Source organism: Taudactylus pleione, unplaced genomic scaffold, assembly GCF_031769625.1.
Source record: "Taudactylus pleione unplaced genomic scaffold, aTauple2 ptg000110l, whole genome shotgun sequence".
Lineage (NCBI taxonomy): Eukaryota > Metazoa > Chordata > Amphibia > Anura > Myobatrachidae > Taudactylus > Taudactylus pleione.
Window position 1 is genome coordinate 3,378,562 of NW_028284512.1, and position 23,036 is coordinate 3,401,597.

Genomic DNA, 23,036 nt, shown 5'->3' on the forward strand with positions numbered 1-23,036 from the left:
ATGGCGCTGATCAGGGCCGTAGCTAGGGTAGTGCGGCCGGTGCCATCGCACAGGGCACCACAGGTCAGGGGGCGCTGTTTGGGCCTGTCAAATTTCTGTTTTTCTACTTCAGGGTCCATAGGGGGTCCACAGGGTTGACCTTGGGGATATAGCTGGATCAGGATCCATGGGCACCACACAGTTAAGCTTTTAGCTCCCAGGATGCACTTGGGTCCTCCTCTATACCCCACCCCCGAGCCACAGGCACCTCAGTGTAAGTTGGTGCCCGGCCAGAGTCGGTCACCGCGCAGGGGGGGCTGCAGGAGCAGCCCCCAGAAGCTTTTTTAGTTTAACATAGATTTTGTTTATTTAATCTTCCTTTTTACTACAGACGGCAGCGAAGGGCTGTCTATTCAGACGCCCACGCTGCCGCTCTGATCCCCGACTGGCGCCGCGACGCCAGTACTGATCTGGGGATCGCGGCGGGAGGACAGAGTCCGTGCTAGCCGGACTCTGTCTACCTCCCAGGACTGCTGCCGGAGTCGCCGGGGATTCAGGTAAGCCGCGCGTCGCTGGCTAGCGGCGGCGCGCGGAATGCCTTAAATGCAGTCCTTTAGCCTCCGGTCCTGGGGACAGACCGGAGGCTGCTGGCAGTGGCGGCGGGCCCCCCATAACCCGTGGGACCACTAGACCACCAGGGTTAACAGGCATGCGGGAAGCCAGCATCCCTGGGGTTATGGCCAGCCAGGGGAGGAAGCCTTCCCTGTCAGCGGCTCCTCCCCTCAGCTCAGCGCGCCTTTCAACATGCAGTCTGGCGTCGCTGAGCTGCAGACTCTACGGCCACTCCTCCTCTGAGGTCTCTGGGGGCCATTTTCTTCAAGTGGCAGCGCAGATCTCAGGGAGCACGCGGACCGGTCCCCCTGTGTACCTCTCCCCCGATTTAAGGACAGTGTACACAGCACTATAGCCCTCCCAGACACTGAATCTGGGAGGTTGATTGTAGTGGAAAGGTGCAGTGAGTATATCTTCTCTGCATGGTATGTGACTATTGCTAGTGCTGCCTGTCTGTGCTTATTTTCCGCTTACTGTCAGCTTATACCTGTCCCTTTCCTTCTCCTACAAGCCCTACAGGTGTGCGGGGGAAGGGCGTTTCTACTGACCTCACTTATATAGATCACGTATTTGTGAGGTCCGTCACATACAGTTGTGTGCTACACAGTGCCATATTGTGGGCTGTTGTTCAGCACACCGGTGAGTGCGTTTTCTTCTTCCCTGTTGCCAGATATATTTTTTTGACTATATAATATATTCTGTCATGTCAGACGAGGTTGAGCGCTCAGTGGCTCCGGTGTTGGCCTCCTGCGGACGCTGTTCTGCAGGAGTGGATAGGGAGGAATTGTCACAGGATGGCCTGTGTAGTCGATGCCAGGTGGCTCCTGGCCCATCCAGACCTTCTCTGACGCAGGAACCACCGTGGGCGATGTTTTCTCAAGTGCTGGTGTCTATTGCGGACCGTCTGTCGGTCCCGACTGCTCTCCCTACTAGGGCGTTACCCCAGCCGACCATCCCTCATTCCCCGGGTGTCCCGCAGTTATTGCGGAGTCCTCCTGGGTCTCAGTCAGTGGGTCCCTATGCGGGGTTGCCTATGTATATACAGGCTTCCCCTGTGCCGCAGCAGCCTGTGGTACCTTTTCAGGTCCCTATGGCGACTCCTCCACCCTGGGTGGATGTGCTCTCCAACGCCGTGCAAAATTTGGCGGCCGCTTCCTCGGCTTTTCAGTCAATGTTGCAGACTGACATGCCTTCTAGGATTTCAAAACGCCCACTCATGACACGGGCTGCTCAGGTATCGGACTCAGAGGGTTCCTCAGATGATGGGGAGGTCCCTGATGACACTGACTCGGACGCCTCGGTCCAGGAAATGGATACCAAGTCGTCCATTAATGTGCGAGCACTAGTTAGGGCGGTGCGAGCTATTCTTCTTATAGAGGATGAGGCACCGGTTCCTAAGTCGAAGTTTCCTAGTTTCAAAAAAACTAAGGTGGCTTCTGCGGTGTTTCCCCTGTCGGATCAGTTGACGGATCATATGGCGGTAGCTTGGCAGGCGCCCAGTAAGAGATTCCTTCCTCAGAAGCGGTTGGCTTCTAATTATCCCTTCCCTGAGGCACATTGTAAAAAATGGGAAACTCCACCGGCGGTGGATTCCCATGTCACCCGTTTAACTCGGGGCGCTACCTTACCATTACCGTCGATATCCTCGCTGAAGGATCCCACGGACAGGAAAGTTGAGACTTGCTTAAAGTCTATTTACTCCCTCTCCGGGGCGGTGGCCCAACCGTCCATGGCCATCTCCTGGGTGGCCAAGGCCATTGAGGGGTGGGCCAATGCATTGGAAGATACCTTCCCGGACGACGCTCCGGATGTCCAGCGGGCGTTGTTGGGACAAATGAGGGACGCTGCTTCTTACATTGGAGAAGCTTCTTTAGATGCTAGTCTGCTGACCTCGCGGGTATCGGCTGCAGCGGTGTCTGCCCGCCGATCCTTATGGTTGCGGTCCTGGAGAGCGGACTCTGATTCAAAGAAAGGTCTGGAGGCCTTACCTTTCAATGGGGAATTACTATTTGGTCCGGACTTGGACAAAATAGTGGATACCCTGGATAAATCCAAGTCGGCCTTCCTCCCTTCGGCGGCACTGCCTGCTAAGGTTCAGAGTTCGGCTTTTCGTTTCTTTCGGGTTCAGGGTAAGGCGAAAGGTCAGTCCTTCCCGAGACAGTCTGCCTCTAAACCCAAGAAGCAAGCCTGGAGTGCTTGGCGCCCCTTCTTCCAAGCAGGAAGATAAACCTGCGGCCTGATGGGACGGGCCTCCCTCTGGGGGACCTCAGAGTGGGAGGCCGACTTCTTCTATTTGCCCAGTGCTGGCACAATACCACCACGGATGCCTGGGTTCGAGAAGTGGTCTCCCAGGGGTACGCCCTGTCTTTTCGGCACAGACCACCCCACCAGTTTTTGTGCACGAGTCCTTCTCAGGACAAGACCAAGGCGTTACAGGTTCAGGAGGCTATAGAGTCCTTGCTGAAAGCAGGGGTCATTGTTCCCGTTCGTCTATCACAACGAGGGACGGGGTATTATTCGTCTCTGTTTCTGGTGCAGAAACCCAATGGTTCTCATCGCCCTATCCTCAACTTGAAGTCTCTGAACAAATTTCTCAGAGTTCCCAAGTTCAGGATGGAAACGTTACGTTCCATCATTCTGGCAATGGAACCGGGGGATTACATGGTGTCCCTGGACATCCAGGACGCCTACCTCCATGTTCCGATAGCATCTTCGCACCAGCGGTATCTGAGGTTCGCTATCCTTCAACACCACTATCAGTTCCGGGCGCTACCCTTTGGTCTCTCCACGGCACCGAGGGTGCTCACGAAGATTATGGCGGTCATGGCCGCACATCTTCGGAACCAGAATCTACGGCTGCTGCCGTATCTGGACGACCTCCTGTTGCTGGCGAGCTCCCCGGAGGTACTGCTTCAACATCTCCACCTGACGATCGCTTGCCTGCAAGCACACGGGTGGTTGATAAATTGGAAAAAGTCCTCCCTGATTCCATCACAGCGGATGGTTCATTTGGGAGCCCTGCTGGATTCGCGTCAGCAAAAGATCTTCCTGACTCCGGAGAAGGTCGCCTCCCTACAGCTGCGGATACGCAGTTGCCTGAGCAGTTGCCGCCTGTCGGTCCATTCGGCTATGAGAGTTCTGGGGTCCATGGTGTCGACATTCGACATGGTGGAATTTGCCCAGTTCCATTCCCGGCCCCTGCAGGGGCTGATTCTATCGGAATGGAACGGGTTACCTCACCGGATCCGCTCTCAGGTGCTGGTGTTGTCTCCGGACATTCGAAAATCTTTGGCTTGGTGGCTTCAGACAGCTCATCTGGTCGAGGGGCGCCCCTTTTGGATCCCGGACTGGGTCCTGCTCACGACGGATGCCAGTCTCCGGGGTTGGGGGGCAGTGACCAGCTCATTGTCTCTCCAGGGTCGTTGGTCTGCGGAAGAAGCACTTCTTCCCATCAATATCCTGGAACTGCGGGCAGTATACAGGGCCCTGCAGTCGTCCGGCCCCGCTCTTCACGGAAGGGCGGTACAGGTGCAGTCCGACAACGCCACCACGGTGGCGTATATCAACCACCAAGGCGGAACTCGCAGTCGGGCAGTGATGTCGGAGGTGTCTCGCATCCTGACTTGGGCGGAGGGTCACATTCCAGCGATCTCGGCGGTCTTCATCCCCGGAGTCCTCAATTGGGAAGCGGACTTCCTCAGCCGTCACGACGTGCATCCCGGGGAATGGTCGCTTCACCCAGAGGTGTTTCAGCTACTCGTGGACAGATGGGGACTGCCGGAGCTGGACTTGATGGCCTCCCGTCACAATCACAAGTTGCCCATTTACGGGTCAAGGACAAGAGACGCAGGCGCAAGTCTGGTGGACGCGCTGTCGGTGAAATGGTCTTTTCACCTGGCGTATCTGTTTCCTCCGATATCCCTACTTCCTCGGGTTCTGCGGAAATTCAAGCAGGACGGCGGCACGCTCGTGCTGGTGGCTCCGGCGTGGCCCAGACGGCCTTGGTACTCCGATCTCAGGAGCCTCTCCATCGACTCGCCGTACCTTCTTCCTCAGCGTCGGGACCTGTTGTCTCAGGGGCCCTGCCTTTACCCGGATCTGGGTCGGCTGTCTTTGACGGCGTGGCTCTTGAGACAGCCGTCTTGAGGTCTCGGGGCTTCTCCAGTTCGGTTATTGGTACCATGCTCAGGGCACGCAAGCCTGCCTCCGCACGGATTTACCACAGGGTGTGGCGCACTTACTTTCAGTGGTGTGAGTCTAGACATTATGATCCTCAGGTGTTCCGAGTTTCTAGGATCTTGGAATTTCTTCAGTCAGGATTGGACCTCGGCTTACGCCTTGCATCTCTGAAGGTTCATGTGTCCGCCTTGTCCGTGTGGTTGCAACGGCGGATTGCAATACTGCCAGACGTTCACACCTTTATCCAAGGTGTTCTCAGGATCCAGCCTCCCTTTGTGCCTCCTGTGGCTCCTTGGGACTTGGCAGTGGTGCTACGGGTCCTGCAGGGTCCTCCGTTTGAGCCTCTTGAGTCGGTGGAGCTCAAGTGGCTGACATTTAAGACGGTTTTTCTCCTGGCAATTGCTTCAGCCAGGAGGGTGTCTGAATTGGGGGTGCTTTCCTGTCGCCCTCCTTTCCTGATTTTTCACCAGGACAGAGCGGTGCTCCGCACTCGTCCTGAGTTTTTGCCCAAAGTGGTCTCGAAGTTCCACATTAATCAGGAACTTGTTGTGCCAGCTTTTCAGTCCCCTGATCTTTCAGCTGGTGAGACTTCCTTAGATGTGGTCCGGGCGCTTAGAATTTATGTAGACCGGACGGCTTCGGTTAGGAAGTCTGATTCCTTGTTTATCCTCTTTGGTTTTCACAAGAGGGGTTTGCCTGCCAACAAACAAACGTTAGCCCGTTGGCTTCATTCCGTTATTTGTGAGGCTTATGCACAGGAGGGTTTACCTGTGCCAGCCTCTGTTAAGGCTCATTCCACTCGTTCTGTGGGTCCCTCTTGGGCTGCTAGACGTGGCGCTTCTGCTGTTCAGCTGTGTAAGGCGGCCACTTGGTCTTCAATTCAAACGTTTTTGAGGTTCTATGCGTTTGACACCTTCGCCTCTCAGGATACATCCTTTGGGCGCCGGGTGCTCCTTTCAGCACAGGAGCGTCCCCGCCCTTAGTTGAACTGCTTTGGGACATCCCCAAGGTCAACCCTGTGGACCCCCTATGGACCCTGAAGTAGAAAACAAGAGATATGGTAAGAACTTACCTTTGTTATCTCTGTTTCTACGAAGTCCATAGGGTCCACAGGGCGCCCGCCCTGACGCACCTGGCTTCAAATGGGCTGTGTGGCTGGTCAACGGTTTTCCGTCTCCCATTTCTGTGAGTATGGTTTCTTGTGTGTTCCAGTCTTCCTTCTCTCTGTTCCATATTCTCCTCCGGCCTAGGCTGCTTAGCAACTGAGGTGCCTGTGGCTCGGGGGCAGGGTATAGAGGAGGACCCAAGTGCATCCTGGGAGCTAAAAGCTTAACTGTGTGGTGCCCATGGATCCTGATCCAGCTATATCCCCAAGGTCAACCGTGTGGACCCTATGGACTTCGTAGAAACAGAGATAACAAAGGTAAGTTCTTACCATATCTCTTGTTATTGTCATTCTTGCTTGTAGCTTCCTCTTATTTCATCCCCAGCATCTCCTTGCCTCTCCTATCTCTTCCCTGGCCATTCCCCATGAAGCCATGGCCCTTTTTTGGGTGCATTATGTCCCTTTGAAAATGAGGGGGGCGCCAATGCTTTTTCTGGCACAGAGCACCAAAAAGTCTAGTTTCGGCTCTGGCGCTGATGCAGAGCGTATGCCTATTTTCGGAGCTCATCTTGGTATTTCCACATTGCACATGCTCTGGTACCAAACATATGCAAGCCCAGGTCATACACATTTCAGTTGCATCTATACCTGCCACTGAGGGGGAGTAACTGGGCTGTTCACACATAGGCAAAGCTCAGAGAGAACACGACTATGGAATTGCAGAGATGGATGAAAGCACAAAGCCGCATGGCTCCAGGTGCATCTTTTCCACCAAGTATAGGCTGGTGCAAGCGTGCCCTGGTGATAATGATGTTAATGACGGCTATCAAACTAAGCATATGGATAAGCCCCACTGTAAAGATGCATACAACTCTTTATAAGGACAAATATACGCATTTGGTTCTGTGCACGCAATTTGGGTGCAATTGAAGCCAACTACGTTCAACTGCGTGAGGCTGAATTTGTATAGTGTAGTACAGCTTTCTGACAATGTGTTAATTGCAGCAAAACTTGTATAGTAGAGCAGATGTAAATCAGTTTTAAGGGTCGTATTCAATTAGAAGCGAAAATTCAGTTTCCGCGATACTTTTTTCGCCGATGATGTCATTTTCGCCGGTTTCAACTTATCCTCATATTCAATTTGTCCCGACTTTACGCCGGTGCGAAGAGTTTCGCCAATGGATACCCGGCGGAAAAAAGTGCAGAATTGGGATTTTAGGGTGCAAATTGCGGCAACCCCCCTAAACCCTTTTTACACCCCCTTGACGCTAATTGCGTCAAACGCTAAAAAACACAAGACACCCCAAAAAAGCACTTTGAAATAGTGGGCGAAAAAAATCAAAGTGGGGGTACAAAATCAAAAACTAGCGAAATAGCCTTTTGGGGGGTCTGACAGTATGGGGGAGGTGTATTTTGGATTGCAGGTGCTTGCTGAAGGTGCGTTTTTGGTGCTTTTTAATGCTTGACTTTAGCAACTTTAAAATATGCTTGCACCCATTTTCATGTACCCCAAATTTAATGGAACTACTTATTTTCCCCCCAAAAAGTAGCTAAATGCTATTCTTCATCACTGTCCCATAGACGCTAAGTAGCGCCTATTGAGACCATTCCAAGACCCCAAATACCTTCAGTAGGGCTAATCAGGGGTACCCATAGTGAACCCCCATGTCAGATGATCTTTTGGGGGGTGTCAGGCTGATTTCCACCAAATTACAGCACTTTTCGCTTGTTTGCGTTTCGCCGGGTCCCGTTTTCACCGATTTAAAATTGAATACGGGGATACACGGGGACGCACGCGATACTTTTTTGCACCTGAAACCAGCGATGACGGCGAAAGATCCGGCAACGGTCTTTTCACTTCTAATTGAATACGGGCCTTAGTATTATTTCACACATGTAAAGAAAATCTGTTACATGTTTTCTTCTGTTCCCATTTTTACTTGATCCTCCAACGAAAACACAATAACTGTAGTAACCCTTTCTGTAGTAATTAACTATATAAAAAAGCTAAAATGGATGTGTGCCTGGTGTATAGTAATCAATTATTTTATATTTCAGTTTATACTTTACTACTATGGAATTTCTGGGAGTTTTGGAACCAGAAGATGTACCTAAAGAATTAATGTGGTGAGTGTCTGCCTTTATATCACTGCTAATTTGCAATATAATCAAGGTCTTTTGGTTGAACTGACCTTTTTATGAATACTTTTTCAATCTCAATATAGTATTTTATGTTACTTTCTCTGATATATTATATAAAAAATATATATAATTTGCACACATATCTAATATGACCAAGAGGCACTGCTATCGGTTTAATAATATAATCAAGTGTAAATATAAGACGTGAAAGAATAACCCGGCATATGCTGGGAGCACTGCTTTCTATTAACAAATGAGGCCTCTGTTACTCTAAGAGCAGAAGAGGCTAGGAGGTATATTTATTAAAGTGCAGGTTTTTAGAATTGGAGTTGTTGCCCATAGCAACCAATCAGATTCTAGCTATTATCTTCTAGCAGGTGCTAGATAAACGTTAAGTAGAATCTGATTGGTTGCTGTGAGCAACATCTCCACTTCTAAAAACCTGCACTTTAGTAAATATACCCCTTATTGAACCTGTAGACTAAAAAAATATGCCTTACAGAGCAGTGACTACTAGTGTACAAATTAATAAACTATGTAGTGGTGCGATAAACTGTGTACCAAAAGTGGACATACTGTTTAATAGGCTTTTTCCCACTAAACTGCGGGCAGGGCACTGAGGGTGCCGGCAGGGAGCGTCTGTGCACGCCTAAGGCGCATGTGCTCCCGAAAAGGGGGCGTGGATGGCTGGGGAGAGTCGTGGTTTTGTGACTACTCCAATTTGGCTTCCTCCAAGCTCTCCCCTCACTGTGAATAGAGGCTGTTCGCATGCACACGTCGTCTATTCACCCGGCGGTGATCGTTCACTTCAACTTTTCCCACCCACAGGACACTGCGGCCCATGGGTGGGGAAGGCTCAGGGCAGGCTGCTTTAGCGGGGTGTCGCTACAAGGGCAGGGCACATGTTGCCCTTTTAAAATTGGGCAGGGAGCTAAATTAGCCTAGCGGGAACACTATCTGAAATAGTCTTTACCAGGGCCGTAGCTAGGGTAGTGCGGCCGGTGCCATCGCACAGGGCACCACAGGTCAGGGGGCGCTGTTTGGGCCTGTCAAATTTCTGTTTATTCTCATTCTTGCTTGTAGCTTCCTCTTATTTCATCCGCAACAACTCCTTGCCTCTCCTATCTCTTCCCTGGCCCTTCCCCATGAAGCCATGGCCCTTTTTTGGGTGCATTATGTCCCTTTGAAAATGAGGGGGGCGCCAATGCTTTTTCTGGCACAGGGCACCAAAAAGTCTAGTTACGGCTCTGGTCTTTACGTTTTATGCCATGAAGAAATCTTCTATTATCAGATTACAAAATATACATCTCTCCATAGTGTCGTATATATATTTCACAAAAATATATTCGATCAACCAAAAACATTGTTTATGATGAACTACTGATGGGCTATTTCATTACACTTTTGAGTATAGTTGTGTGAGCTTTGATCTCTGTGATTCCAGTACACCCTGAGTACAAACCTATTTGTATTGTATAGTTACCAACATCTACCATCTGGGTTGGGTATGGGAGACCGGCAGTTGGGATGCCGGCTGTCAAAACACTGGCAGCGGCATCCCGATGCTCAGAATCCCGACGGGCTGAGTAAGTATCCTAACCCTCTCCCCTTCACCCCCAAACCGTCCCTTCCTGCATCCTAACCCTAACTTCCCCCCCCTGTACCCTAACCCTCCCCCCTTAGTGCCTAAACCTAACCCCCACCCCCACGGCTAACAGCTGTCCCGGCCCGCTATACTTACGTTTGGTATGCCGGCTGTCGGGATTCTGGCCGCGGGTCAAGATTCCGGCGCTGGGATTTTGACCGCCGGCATCCCATGCGGCGGTCACATAACTGCATCCCCTACTATCCTGACGGAGGCATTGTTCTTTCAAACAATACAAGTGTTTTCTAAAGACAAGATCCAAGCAGTGTGCCCAGTGTATCCATCTCCATTCTGGTCCTGTGATACATATCCTTCTAGATGCGTTTTCTTTTTGTTTTTTGGATTTTTTAGAGACACAAAGTGTTCTGCATCAATATCCCATTTCTCATTCTACTGTATGTATGTATGTACTCCTAAATCTGTCCAGTCCCATTCACAGCACATCACTCGGCTGGAAAGTGTCCCACAGTGAAATATTTTAGGTAACATTGTAAGGCAAACACATGTGTATAGGAGTATAATCTCATTTAAGGAGGATGTTATGTGCAGCTTTTATGTAAATATGCTTAGCGTTCGGATTCTCTATGTTGGTGGTTATATCTCTACAGGTATGCTTTCGTTCCTGCCGGAAATCCCCCAAGTCCCCGAGTTGGACATACCTGCATGTTTGTGCCTGCCTCTGATGATGATGGTGGGAAGGGAAGAGTGGTGGTCCTCGGCGGGGCAGATCCTGGATGCTGCTTCTCTGATGCGCACATCATAAATCTCGGTAATAGGAAATACCTCTTGCGTACCGACTCCAAAATAATGGTTAAGGAAAGTTTTCTTGACAGTATGACTGAATATCTAGAAATTGCATGAAGTATGATAAAGAGTTAATTAGTTATGACTTTTTATTAACATTTATTTGTATAGCGCCAGAGTATTCTGTTGTGCATTACAATTGGGAACAAAACATTACAGGGTGATAGCAGATGGGGAAAGAGGTAAGTGAGCCCTGCCCGCAAGCTTAGAACCTGCAGGAGCTAATCCTGACAAAAACACACCTCACTTTTATTGTCTACACTTATTACTGTGTTAACGTAGACGCAGGAGATTGGTTTCATTACTATCTTCTTAATTAACTTACCGGTAAATGTCTTTTAAAGCACTCCCAATACATTATGGCCTGTAATCGTGGCCAGCATACTTCTCTGCATGACTGGGGGGGTGATTCAGTTCCCTGACATTGTCGTGCTGTGCCGTCCCATAGAGCTTGTGATGTTGGCACTACCGTAATTGGCTGATATTTGCCGAGCATTGTGGTAATGCCCAGTGGCACATCGCGTGCCCCTCCTCTTTCTTTACTTGGTTTACAAAGTGTGGGATTTGGACAGTACCGGCTGCAGGGGTCGGAGCACCCTGTGCCGGCTCTTCAGACTGTGCCCACACATCGCATTACTGACAATGGGGGCGTGGTCTAATTAACATAGATCACGCCCCCTATGTGACGTTGATTGGAGGTGTGCCCGCCTGGCACGCATCCAAATAACGTCAGGCTGGCGGAGCCTCACTAGCTGGGCTTCCCCCAGCCCTCTCCCGTAACTGAATGGATGCACGCGGCATCCATTCAGACTCCGGGGTCCGGCACTGCCGCAGCTGTCCCCAACTTCCTGATTTGACCACCCGCGAGCTACTTTGGCCCACGGGTGGAACAGCGGGACAGTGCTGTCCCGCTGAAATCGGGATGTTGGGGAGGGGTGCGCCCTCTATGGGTGGCGCCCATGTTCGACCGCACTGGTCGAACACCCCTAGAGCCGGCCCTGGATTTGGAAAAAAAGTAACCCGTATTCCTTTCATTTCAAGACAATTGGACTATTATTAGTATTTTTAGATTTTATTGTTTATAACCATGCAGGATGTAGAAGGTATATATGTATGTATGTGTGCTATGAGCCTGTTAGTTATTTGCATAAAGAAGCCATTGGCACTAGCCTAGAAGTGCTGGCAGGAGGGAACCTAAGCATGTAAATACTACACAGAAGCAAGTGAAATAATACAAAGAGGCAACTGATCAGTAGCTTTATTCAGTTATATTGATTTCAGTTCCCTTTCGTGCAAGTTATTTTACATTAAACTGTAGCTTATGTGTGTGCATGCTTCAGGATGTTGCCAGAATTGAAGATAAATGCCATAAGTATATTTGCATGGTGGAGGCATCATCTGGCTAAATCATACTTCATAACGGATACATAATCTAGCAACTAGCATTGTAAATAACATTTTACCTTCATAATTGTTTGAACTAAATTGGTAGAGAAAACTGAATATAACTGTTCCCAACAACATTTTTCTATATCAATGATGTATAACATCTGTTTCATCTCCACAGTCACCTCTAATTGCATGTTCCCCTGTTTTTTGTAGACAAATATGAGTGGGACAATCCTTGCTGGGAGGGTCTGTTACCCCGTTATGAACATGCAAGCTTTACATCTACTAGTAATCCGGGGAGCATCTGGGTATTTGGAGGAGCCGAACAGGCAGAGAATAGAAACACTGTTCAGGTGTTAAACCCAGGTATGTATTAATTACCAGTTTGAATGGAAAACTATAAATATTGTGTAGTGTTTACAAGTGGACATTGTAAAAAGCTTAATTTGATTCATTAGGGTTGTTGAAGGTTGGATGCAAATGGACAAATCAAGACTCGGGAGAGCTTTGTAATTTGAACAATGCTCAGCTGGTATTAAGGGGCCCAATGTGAGCCAATGAGACAGTCACCACACCATTGCACAACCAGCCTGAAGTGTTCACACAAAGCAGGATGGACCTATGGATTCAAGTTGTTTATGCCCAGTCTTGACTGTCGCATGTTGCAGCAGAACTCTACATATTTTAATAAAGCTATTGCATGATATATATTGTATACTGTTATCACCTTGTATTTTGCGATCACAAAAATCTATAGCACAGGTTCTCAAACTCTGGCCCTGATTCAGAGCCGGACGCTCTGACAGAGCGCTCGCTCTGAATCAGGGCCGGCCTTCTAGAGCGGAATCTGCGAGCTCAGGGAGGACAGAAACCTCCCGTGGAGCAGAAGGCAAAAGCTTCTGCTCGCATAGCTGTGGGTGACCGCTCACAGCTATAGCAAGCGGCCAGGAAGATGGTCGCGATGGTCAAGACCATCGTGACCATCGGGCTTGCGACGAGACCCTTGTGGTAGGGTCTCATTGCCGCAAGCCCAAGAGAGATTTCGGCTCAAACTGAGCCGAAATCTCTCCCACTGACATCACTCGTGATGTCAGTGGGGCCGCCCCCTAACGGAGGTGTTCCCATGGGAAAGCCTCCGTTTGGGCAGCCACTCCCCCGGCCCGCCCACCAAAGGGGGCGTGCTGTCACTCAACATCGACAGCACGCCCCCTTTGGTACGAGACCCATGAGCGACTGTTTGCCCGTTGCTATCCGGGTCTCGCGCATGCGCACTGGGCCACCATCGACCCGCTTGCGAGTGCATATCGCTCGCGAGCGGGTCTGAATCAGGCCGTCTGTCCTCAGGACCCCAAACAGTGCATGTTTTCCAGGTCTCCTCACAGAATCACAAGGGAAATAATTAGCTCCACCTGTGGATCTTTTAAAATGTGTCAGTGAGTAATGAATACACCTGTGCACCTGCTGGGTGACCTGGAACCTGAGGACCGAGTTTGAGAACCACTGATCTATAAGCATTTCCGATATATTTTCAATGTATAACTTGTCAGTGTTGTGATTTCTGATTTTAGGGAGCTGTTCTTGGAAAAGCCCGAAAGTAGAGGGATCTTCCCCAACACCTCGGACATTTCACACGTCATCTGCTGCCATCGGAGACAAGTTCTATGTTTTTGGAGGAGGGGAGAAAGGTGCAGAGCCAGTCAATGACCACAAGCTTCATGTGTTTGATACAAGTAAGATCTCTGGGTATATGTTGTAAAAGTTGCCATTTACCAGGGGAGGATCCAAGGAGGGTGCGATCACCCCCACCCTCTGTAACACATCTCTCCTGCCTTCTACCTCTGGCCACGGTATAGCAGCAGCACAGCCTCCCTGGACCCTCTGCAGCCCAGCGTGTGCTGGGCTAGGGAGGGAGACTACTGTCGCTGAGCATGAACAGTCTCCTCTCTTCCCCTGCATGATGTGCCGCTACGCTGCTGTACAACAGGCAACTGTAGCGGGCAGGAGAGAAGTGTTACAGATGGGGATCGCCGCCGCCCCTTCCCCCTCCTGGATCCACCCATGCCATTTACCTTCTCACATGGAGCTTTAAATATGGGCTTATGATGATAGAATTTATGTGGTCCATACAGTTAATTAGCAACTTGTTTGTGATAGCCAACCTGACATGGACGGAGCCTGAAACATCTGGTAACCCCCCAAAAACGCGCCACGGACACATTCTGGCAGCTTTAGGAACCAAGCTGTTCATTCACGGTGGGATGGCAGGCAGCACCTTCTTTAGTGACCTGTTCTGCATTGACACAGGTATTATTTCTATTTGATTGAGATGTATACTTATACATACATAGATGCATCTATTATAAAAATGTGTAGTTCCCACAAAGTAAATGTCTAATATTCTCTAGGTACTATGAAGTGGGAGAAGCTAAAGGTGAAGGGAGACCTTCCTCCTGCCTGTGCAGCCCACTCTGCACTTTCCTGGGAAAAGTCCATTTATATCTTTGGTGGAATGACTGAAACCGGGGCTGTAGGCACTATGCACAGATATGATACAGGTATGTCATTATGCTGCATCAACCCATAACTGTAGTTTATCAGTTAAATATTCAACACTATTCTATATTTGTTGAGATGTATATGTACTCTGGACTGCATGGGTGGTGGTGCTTATTCGGAGAGGGGTGTACTTCGAAGTACGTTGTAGTTACCTAACAACCAGTCCAATCATGGCCCCCCTGCTCTTCCAGAGACTTCCTGCATGCTTCAGTGAGGCATTGGAGCCAGGCACAGGAAACTGCTCTTGCTTCTGGTGTGGTATAATATGTCGACAGTCAGAATGTCAACTTGGATGTTATGTCATTATGTAACATGTTGTGTTGACATATTATTTTTTTCTACTTCAGGGTCCATAGGGGTCCACAGGGTGACCTTGGGGTATAGCTGGATCCTGGATCCTCGGGCACCACGGAGTTAAAGCTTTTAGCTGCTCCCAGGATGCACTTGGGTCCATCCTCCCCTATACCCCGCCCCCGAGCCACAGGCACCTCAGTTTAAGATGGTGCCCGGCCGGAGTCGTGGCCGGCTGCAGGAGCAGCCCCCTAAAGCTTTTAATTTTTTTTTTTTTATTTAACTTCGTTAAATTTATTTTTACTACAGTTTTTCTCCAGAGCGGCAGCGATGGGCTGTCTGTACCGACGCCCACGCTGCCGCTCCTTCTCCCTGCTGGCGCCGCGACGCCAGCACTGAACTGGGGATCGCGGCGGGGGAAGCCAGAGTCTGTAATAGCCGGACTCTGGTTTCCCCCGGGACTGCTGCCGGAGACGCCGGGGAGAGCAAGGTAAGCCGCGCACCGCTGATTAGCGGCGGTGCGCGGGTTCCTTTTAAATGCAGCCCCATGCCCCCGGTCTAGGGGACAGACCGGGGGCGCTAGCGGTGGCAGCGGGCCCCCCCTCCAGCGGAGGCATACCCTGCCAGACCACTAGACCACCAGGGTAAATAAACGGCAAGCGGGAAGCCGGCAAGCCCTGGGGTTAATATGCTAGCCAGGGGAGGAAGCCTTCCCTGTCTAGCGGCTCCTCCCCTCAGCTCAGCGCGCCTTTCAGCTCGTAGTCTGGCGTCGCTGAGCTGCAGATTACTCGGCCACTCCTCCTTTGAGGTCTCCAGCAGCCATTTTCTCCAAGTGGCAGCGCAGATACTCTCAGGGAGCACGCGGACCGGTCCCCCTGTGTACCTCTCCCCCGACAAGGACAGTGTACACAGCACTATAGCCCTCCCAGACACTGAATCTGGGAGGTTGATAGTAGTGGAAAGGTGCAGTGAGTATATCTTCCTGCATGGTATGTGACTTTTGCTAATGCTGCCTATCTGTGTCTTTTTTCTACTTACTGTCAGCCTATACCTATCCCTTTCCTTCTCCTACAAGCCCTACAGGTGTGTGGGGGAGGGGTGTTTCTACTGACCTCACTTATATAGATCACGTATTTGTGAGGTCCGTCACATACAGTTGTGTGCTACACAGTGCCATATTGTGGGCTGTTGTCCAGCACACGGGTGAGTGCGCACGTTTTCTTCCTAAGTCATGTCTGAGGAGGAGATTGAGCACTCCGGGGCTCCGGTATTATTCTCCTGCAGGCGCTGTTCTGCAGTAGTGAATAGGGAGGATTTGTCACAGGACGGCCTGTGCGGACGGTGCCAGGCGCTCCCTGGTATGTCTAAACCTCCTATGTCGCAGGAGCCTCCATTGGCGATGTTTTCCCAGGTGCTGGTGTCCATCGCGGACCGTCTGTCAGTCCCGACTGCCGCCCCTACTAGGGCGTTGCCCCAGCCTGCCATCCCCCATTCCCCGGGTGTCCCACAATTATTGCAGACTCCCCCGGGGTCTCAGCCTGTTGGTCCCTATGCGGGGTTGCCAATGTATATACAGTCCACCCCTGTGGCGCAGCAGGCTGTGGTGCCGTTTCAGGCTCCTGGGGCAGCTCCTCCACCCTGGGTGGATGCGCTTTCCCACACTGTCCAGGATTTGGCGGCAGCATCTTCAACTTTTCAGTCGATGTTGCGCAGTGACGTGCCCTCCAGGGCGTCTAAACGCACAGTTATGGCACAGGCTGCGCACTTTTCGGACTCTGAGGGGTCCTCGGATGATGGTGAGGTGCAGGATGACTCAGCCTCAGATGCCTCAGTCCAGGAGGTAGACACTGTCTTCCATCAATGTGCGGGCTCTGGTTAGGGCGGTGCGGGCCATTCTTCTGATTGAGGATGAGGCACCTGCTTCCAAGTCGAGGTATCCTAGTTTTAAAAAAAGCTAAGGTTCCTTCTGCAGCGTTCCCCTTGTCTGATCAGTTGACTGATCACATGGCGGTGGCCTGGCAGACGCCCAGTAAGCGATTCCTGCCACAGAAACGCTTGGCGTCCAATTATCCATTTCCGGAAGCGCATTGTAAGAAATGGGAAACTCCGCCTGCGGTCGATTCCCATGTAACACGCCTCATCAGGAGTGCTACTTTGCCATTGCCGTCTATATCCTCGCTGAAGGATCCTACGGACAGGAAGGTGGAGACTTGTCTAAAGTCTATTTATTCTCTCTCAGGGGCTGTAGCCCGGCCGTCCATGGCCATCTCCTGGGTGGCCAAGGCCATTGAGGGGTGGGCCTACGCCTTGGAGGACACGTTTACGGATGAAGCTCCGGATGTCCAGAGGGCATTGTTAGGACAGATGAGAGATGCCGCCTCCTACATTGGAGAAGCATCTTTGGATGCTAGTCTGCTGACCTCTAGGGTTTCGGCGGCAGCAGTGTCTGCTCGCAGATCCTTGTGGTTGAGGTCTTGGAGAGCAGACTCGAATTCAAAGAAAGGCTTGGAGGCCTTACCTTTTAATGGAGAGTTACTATTTGGTCCGGACCTGGACAAAATAGTAGATACCCTGGCAAAATCCAAGTCAGCCTTCCTTCCTTCAGCTGCTACACCTGCTAAGGTCCGGAGCTCGGCCTTTCGTTCCTTTCGGGTTCAGGGCAAGGCAAAGGGTCAGTCCTTCCCGATGCAGTCCGCACCCAAGACCGCCTCAAAGCCAAAGAAGCAAGTAGATAAGCCTTCTGCGTGATGGGACGGGCCTCCCTCTGGGGGACCCCAGAGTGGGAGGCCGACTTCTTCAATTCGCCCAGTGCTGGCACATTACCACCACGGATGCCTGGGTGCGAGAAGTGGTCTCCCAGGGGTATGCCCTGTCTTTTCGGCACAGGCCGCCTCGCCAGTTTTTTTGCACAAGTCCTTCTCAGGACAAAACCAAGGCCTTGCAGGTTCAGGAAGCCATAGAGGCCTTGCTGACGGCGGGGGTCATTATACCCGTACCACAGTCTCAACGTGGGATGGGGTATTACTCTACGCTGTTTCTGGTGCAGAAACCCAATGGCTCTCATCGCCCCATCCTCAATTTGAAGTCCCTGAACAGGTTTCTCAGGGTTCCCAAATTCAGGATGGAAACTTTGCGTTCCATCATTCTGGCGATGGAACCGGGGGATTATATGGTCTCCCTGGATATCCAGGACGCCTACCTCCATGTGCCTATAGCAACATCACACCAACAAGTTTCTGCGGTTTGCTATTCTCCACAACCACTACCAATTCAGGGCTCTACCCTTTGGCCTCTCCACGGCACCAAGGGTTTTTACCAAGGTGATGGCGGTCATGGCGGCTCACCTTCGGAGCCAGGGGATACGGTTGCTACCGTATCTAGACAACCTCCTCTTGCTGGCGAGCTCCCCGGAGGTACTGATCCAGCATCTCCACCTGACGGTCGCTTGCCTACAAGCGCACGGCTGGTTGATCAACTGGAAGAAGTCCTCCCTCATCCCATCACAGCGGATGGTTCTTTTGGGGGCCCTGCTGGACTCTCGTCAGCAAAGGATTTTTCTGACTCCAGAGAAGGTCTCCTCCTTACAGCTGCGGATTCACAGTTGTCTGAGTAGTGGCAGAGTGTCGGTGCACTCAGCAATGAGAGTTTTGGGGTCCATGGTGTCGGCATTCGACATGGTGGAGTTTGCCCAGTTCCATTCCAGGCCCCTGCAAAGACTGATTCTTTCGGAATGGAACGGATTGCCACACAGGATCCGCTCTCAGATGCTGGTGTTGTCCTCGGAGGTGCGTCTGTCCCTAGCCTGGTGGCTGCAGACGGCTCATCTCCTCGAGGGGCGCCCCTTTTGGATCCCGGAATGGGTTCTGCTCACGACAGATGCCAGTCTCCGGGGTTGGGGGGCGGTGACAGGCTCCTTGTCATTTCAGGGTCGTTGGTCGGCGGAGGAAGCGATTCTTCCCATCAACATCCTGGAACTGTGGGCAGTATACAGAGCCCTGCAGTCGTCCGGCACCACTCTTCACGGAAGGGCCGTTCAGGTGCAGTCAGACAACGCCACCACGGTGGCGTACATCAATCACCAGGGAGGGACTCGCAGTCGAGCTGCGATGTCGGAGGTGTTCCGCGTCCTGGCTTGGGCAGAGCGCTATCTTCCAGCTCTCTCGGCAGTCTTCATCCCGGGAGTCCTCAATTGGGAGGCAGACTTCCTCAGCCGTTACGACGTGCATTCAGGGGAATGGACGCTTCATCCAGAGGTATTCCAACTACTCGTGGACAAGTGGGGGCTGCCAGAGCTGGACCTGATGGCGTCCCGTCACAATCACAAGCTGCCCGTGTACGGGTCAAGGACAAGGGACGCAGGCGCAAGTCTGATAGACGCGCTGTCGGTGAGATGGCTGTTTCAACTGGCTTACTTGTTCCCTCCGATATCTCTGCTGCCTCGGGTCCTGCGCAAGTTCAAGCAGGACGGAGGCACACTGATCCTGGTGGCCCAGAAGGCCGTGGTACTCCGATCTGCGGAGCCTGTCCATCGACGCTCCGTACCTCCTACCTCAACGGCGGGACCTGTTGTCTCAGGGGCCCTGTCTTCACCCGGATCTGGGTCGACTATCTTTGACGGCGTGGCTCTTGAGACAGCCGTCCTGAGGTCTCGGGGCTTTTCTAGCTCCGTTATTGCCACCATGCTGAGGGCGCGCAAGCCTGCTTCCGCGAGGATCTATCACAGAGTGTGGCACACTTACTTTCAGTGGTGCGAGGCCAGAAAATATGATCCCCAGGTGTTCCGGGTTTCGCATATTCTGGCTTTCCTTCAGTCGGGTTTGGATTTATAATTACGTCTTTCCTCACTGAAGGTGCACATGTCTGCTCTGTCGGTGTGGTTCCAGGGCAGGATTGCTGCAATGCCTCACGTACACACCTTTTTCCAGGGTGTTTTAAGAATCCAGCCTCCCTTTGTGCCACCTGTGGCCCCGTGGGATTTGGCGGTGGTTCTTCGGGCCTTACAGGGTCCGCCTTTTGAGCCCTTGGAGTCAGTGGAGCTCAAGTGGCTAACTTTTAAGACTGTTTTCCTCTTGGCAATTGCTTCTGCCAGGAGGGTTTCAGATTTGGGGGCGCTTTCTTGTCGTCCCCCTTTTCTGATTTTTCATCAGGACAGAGCGGTGCTTCGCACTCGTCCTGATTTCCTGCCTAAGGTGGTTTCCAGGTTCCACATTAATCAGGAAATTGTTGTACCAGCCTTTCAGTCGCCTGATCTTTCGGCTGGGGAGACTTCCTTAGACGTTGCCCGTGCACTCGTTTATGTGGACCGGGCTAGTTCTGTGAGGAAGTCCGATTCTTTGTTTATCCTCTTTGGTTTTCACAAGAGGGGTTGGCCTGCCAACAAACAGACTCTAGCCCGTTGGCTTCGTTCTGTTATTATTGAGGCTTATATGCAGGAGGGTTTACCTGTTCCAGCCTCTGTTAAGGCTCATTCCACTCGGTCTGTGGGCCCTTCTTGGGCTGCTAGCCGTGGCGCCTCTGCTGTTCAGCTATGTAAGGCGGCCACCTGGTTTTCCATTCAGACCTTTTTGAGGTTCTATGCGTTTGACACCTTTGCCTCTCAGGATGCATCCTTTGGGTGCCGGGTTCTCCTATCAGCACAGGAGCGTCCCCGCCCTTAGTTGGACTGCTTTGGGACATCCCCAAGGTCACCCTGTGGACCCTGAAGTAGAAAACAAGAGATATGGTAAGAACTTACCTTTGTTATCTCTGTTTCTACGAAGTCCATAGGGTCCACAGGGCACCCGCCCTGACGCACCTGGCTTCATATGGGCACTGTGACTGGTCACCGGTTTTCCGTCTCCCATTTCTGTGAGTATGGTTCTTGTGTGTTCCAGTCTTCCTTCTCTCTGTTTCATCTCCTCCTCCGGCCTGGGCTGCTTACCAACTGAGGTGCCTGTGGCTCAGGGGCGGGGTATAGAGGAGGATGGACCCAAGTGCATCCTGGGAGCAGCTAAAAGCTTTAACTCCGTGGTGCCCGAGGATCCAGGATCCAGCTATACCCCAAGGTCACCCTGTGGACCCTATGGACTTCGTAGAAACAGAGATAACAAAGGTAAGTTCTTACCATGTTTCTTGTTTTTTAGCCAACTCTAAACCTAACTTTAGCATTATAATGCTATGTCAACATTTTGACTGTCGATCTGCACAATGTCGATATAATGAACTCTTGACATTATGACCATGTCGACATAACGTTCTTGTAGACATTCTGTTGACATTTCAGAACATGTTGATGTTCTGACCCTTGCTTCTCTGGAGGTAGACAATAGATATCTTTGTTAATTTCTTAAGAACTCTTCGTATACATACACCAAAGAGCCTTCGTTCAGAACAGTGCAGTTAGAGGGAAGGGTATCCGGTTGTCTGATCGACCTCCGTTAGATCGACAATACATACATCGACCACCGTACATCGACTCCATCGAGGTCGACAAACTATAGATCGACCGCACCTCTATATCGACAAACACGAGATCGACACGGACATTAGATCGACACTACATATGATCGAAACAAAGCATACCGACAACATGAAGATCGACAACACACATGATGGACATAATAAAAGATCGAAACTAAATAGGTCGTCAGTTAATACATCGACATATAAATAGGTTGACAGATAAAAGATCGACATATAAAAGATCGACGAGTCCAAGTTCCACACCAAATAGTTCGACAGTTAATAGATCGACATATCTAAGATCGATGAGTCCTAGATTGAAACTAAATAGGTCGACAGTTAATACATCGACAAATAAATGATCGACACGTTACAATTAGACAATACAAAAAGGTATATGTCCTAGATGCTGCCCCGCTAATAGTACATCCTCCACCGCTACTTTCAACCATGGCACTACAGGTCCCAGCCAGCCCTTACGTCCCTGCAAGCGCTCCTGGCAATGCAAGCCCCAACATCCACCCTGCAGCCCTTGTCCCTAATTGCTGGGCACCCCCATGCTCTGCAGTGCACCCCTTCATCAACCCCCCCCCCCTCCCTGTGCTCCCCGCTATTCCTGGGCGCCTGGACCTGGGGGCATCTTCACTTCGGCCATAACATGCCGTCTAGAAGATGACTTGTCAGACAGCACTTTTATTATTTAAGACCAATAAGGCTAAACATACTGAAACTGTGCTTTGGTCACATGTGAACTTTCTTCACCTTCCTGTAGAAAAAGGTTTATGGACACAGATGAAGTTTGATTCCCCCCGTCCACCTCCACGGTTAGATCACTCCATGTGTCTTCTTCCATGGAAAATCAGGACAGATATTTCTAACTCCAAAAATGGCCAAGATGACGTGAATGAAATAGGAGACGGTAATGACCTTTCTGTTGGAGATGAGGATTTGGGCCACACAGGACACGTGCCTCTCTGTCTTATTTTTGGTGGCATGGATACTAATGGAGAACTGTACAATGACTGCTATGTAACTGCACTTCAAAAATAGCTTCATGTATAACCCAATGATGGAAATGTGCTCATTTCCCATACACTCTTAAAGACAATTTTTTTTTTTTTTTTTTTAAATATTCAGATAATTTCGCGTATCGCCTGTCATTCCATAAGTATTAATGTTTCTCTGTTACTAGGTATTAAAAACATAGGGTGCAGAATCAAGATGAACACTTCAATAGAAAGGTTATATGGGAAGTAGTGTAGAATTAAGTCCGCTGACATGCAGACTTAGGGCCTCATTCAGCTTGGATCGCAGGTCTGCGTTCGCACGCACCTGGTCAATGTTTGTGGTCTGCGCATGCGCCGCAGTGCGTGAACTGGCTGCTGCGAATGCAACGGATACGCAGTGGCATGGAGAAATTACTGACCAGCCAGTGCCATTTGGGGGTGGTAGAAGGAACGCAGGCGTGCCTGTGTGTTTGAACGCCGTTACAGGAGTGTGCATAATTAAGCCCCAGCGACGGCATACGCAGCCACAGGAAGCTTTGCAGGTTGTGAGTCATGTCATACTCAACCACAGCTCTACGTATGGGTACGCTGTTACCGATGTTTTAGCTGACTTGCGGATGTATGTAATGGGAAGTGGGCGGCTTGGTATAGTACTGCGATCGCGATGCATATTTTCGCAACGTATGCGTGCGAACACAGACCTGCAATCCAAGCTGAATGAGGCCCATAATCTCTTATCTGTACATAACCTTGTATCAATTTTGAATTGTTTTGTGGCCAATGCTTTTGTCACCATGGGGCTTATGCAAAGTGAGTATGTTGTTAGTTTGCATAGAATAAATGAATAAATTGCATGATTTAATTTTTCTCATGCCCAGAAAAGGGC

The 23,036-nt window shown here is 50.7% G+C and overlaps 1 protein-coding gene across 1 annotated transcript in view; it reads left to right on the forward strand.

The window, feature by feature from the left end:
• The window catches only part of RABEPK (Rab9 effector protein with kelch motifs), a 29,093-nt gene extending 6,830 nt beyond the window's left edge, over positions 1-22,263 (forward strand). Inside the window, exons 2-8 of the mRNA XM_088471147.1 lie at positions 7,934-8,002; positions 10,271-10,431; positions 12,069-12,221; positions 13,424-13,585; positions 14,010-14,159; positions 14,261-14,410; positions 21,916-22,263. Of these exons, the coding sequence (XP_088327273.1) occupies positions 7,950-8,002; positions 10,271-10,431; positions 12,069-12,221; positions 13,424-13,585; positions 14,010-14,159; positions 14,261-14,410; positions 21,916-22,193 (1,107 nt within the window). The 5' untranslated portion in view covers positions 7,934-7,949 and the 3' untranslated portion in view covers positions 22,194-22,263. The remainder of the gene's footprint in view (positions 1-7,933; positions 8,003-10,270; positions 10,432-12,068; positions 12,222-13,423; positions 13,586-14,009; positions 14,160-14,260; positions 14,411-21,915) is intronic.
• Positions 22,264-23,036: the final 773 nt, after the last annotated feature.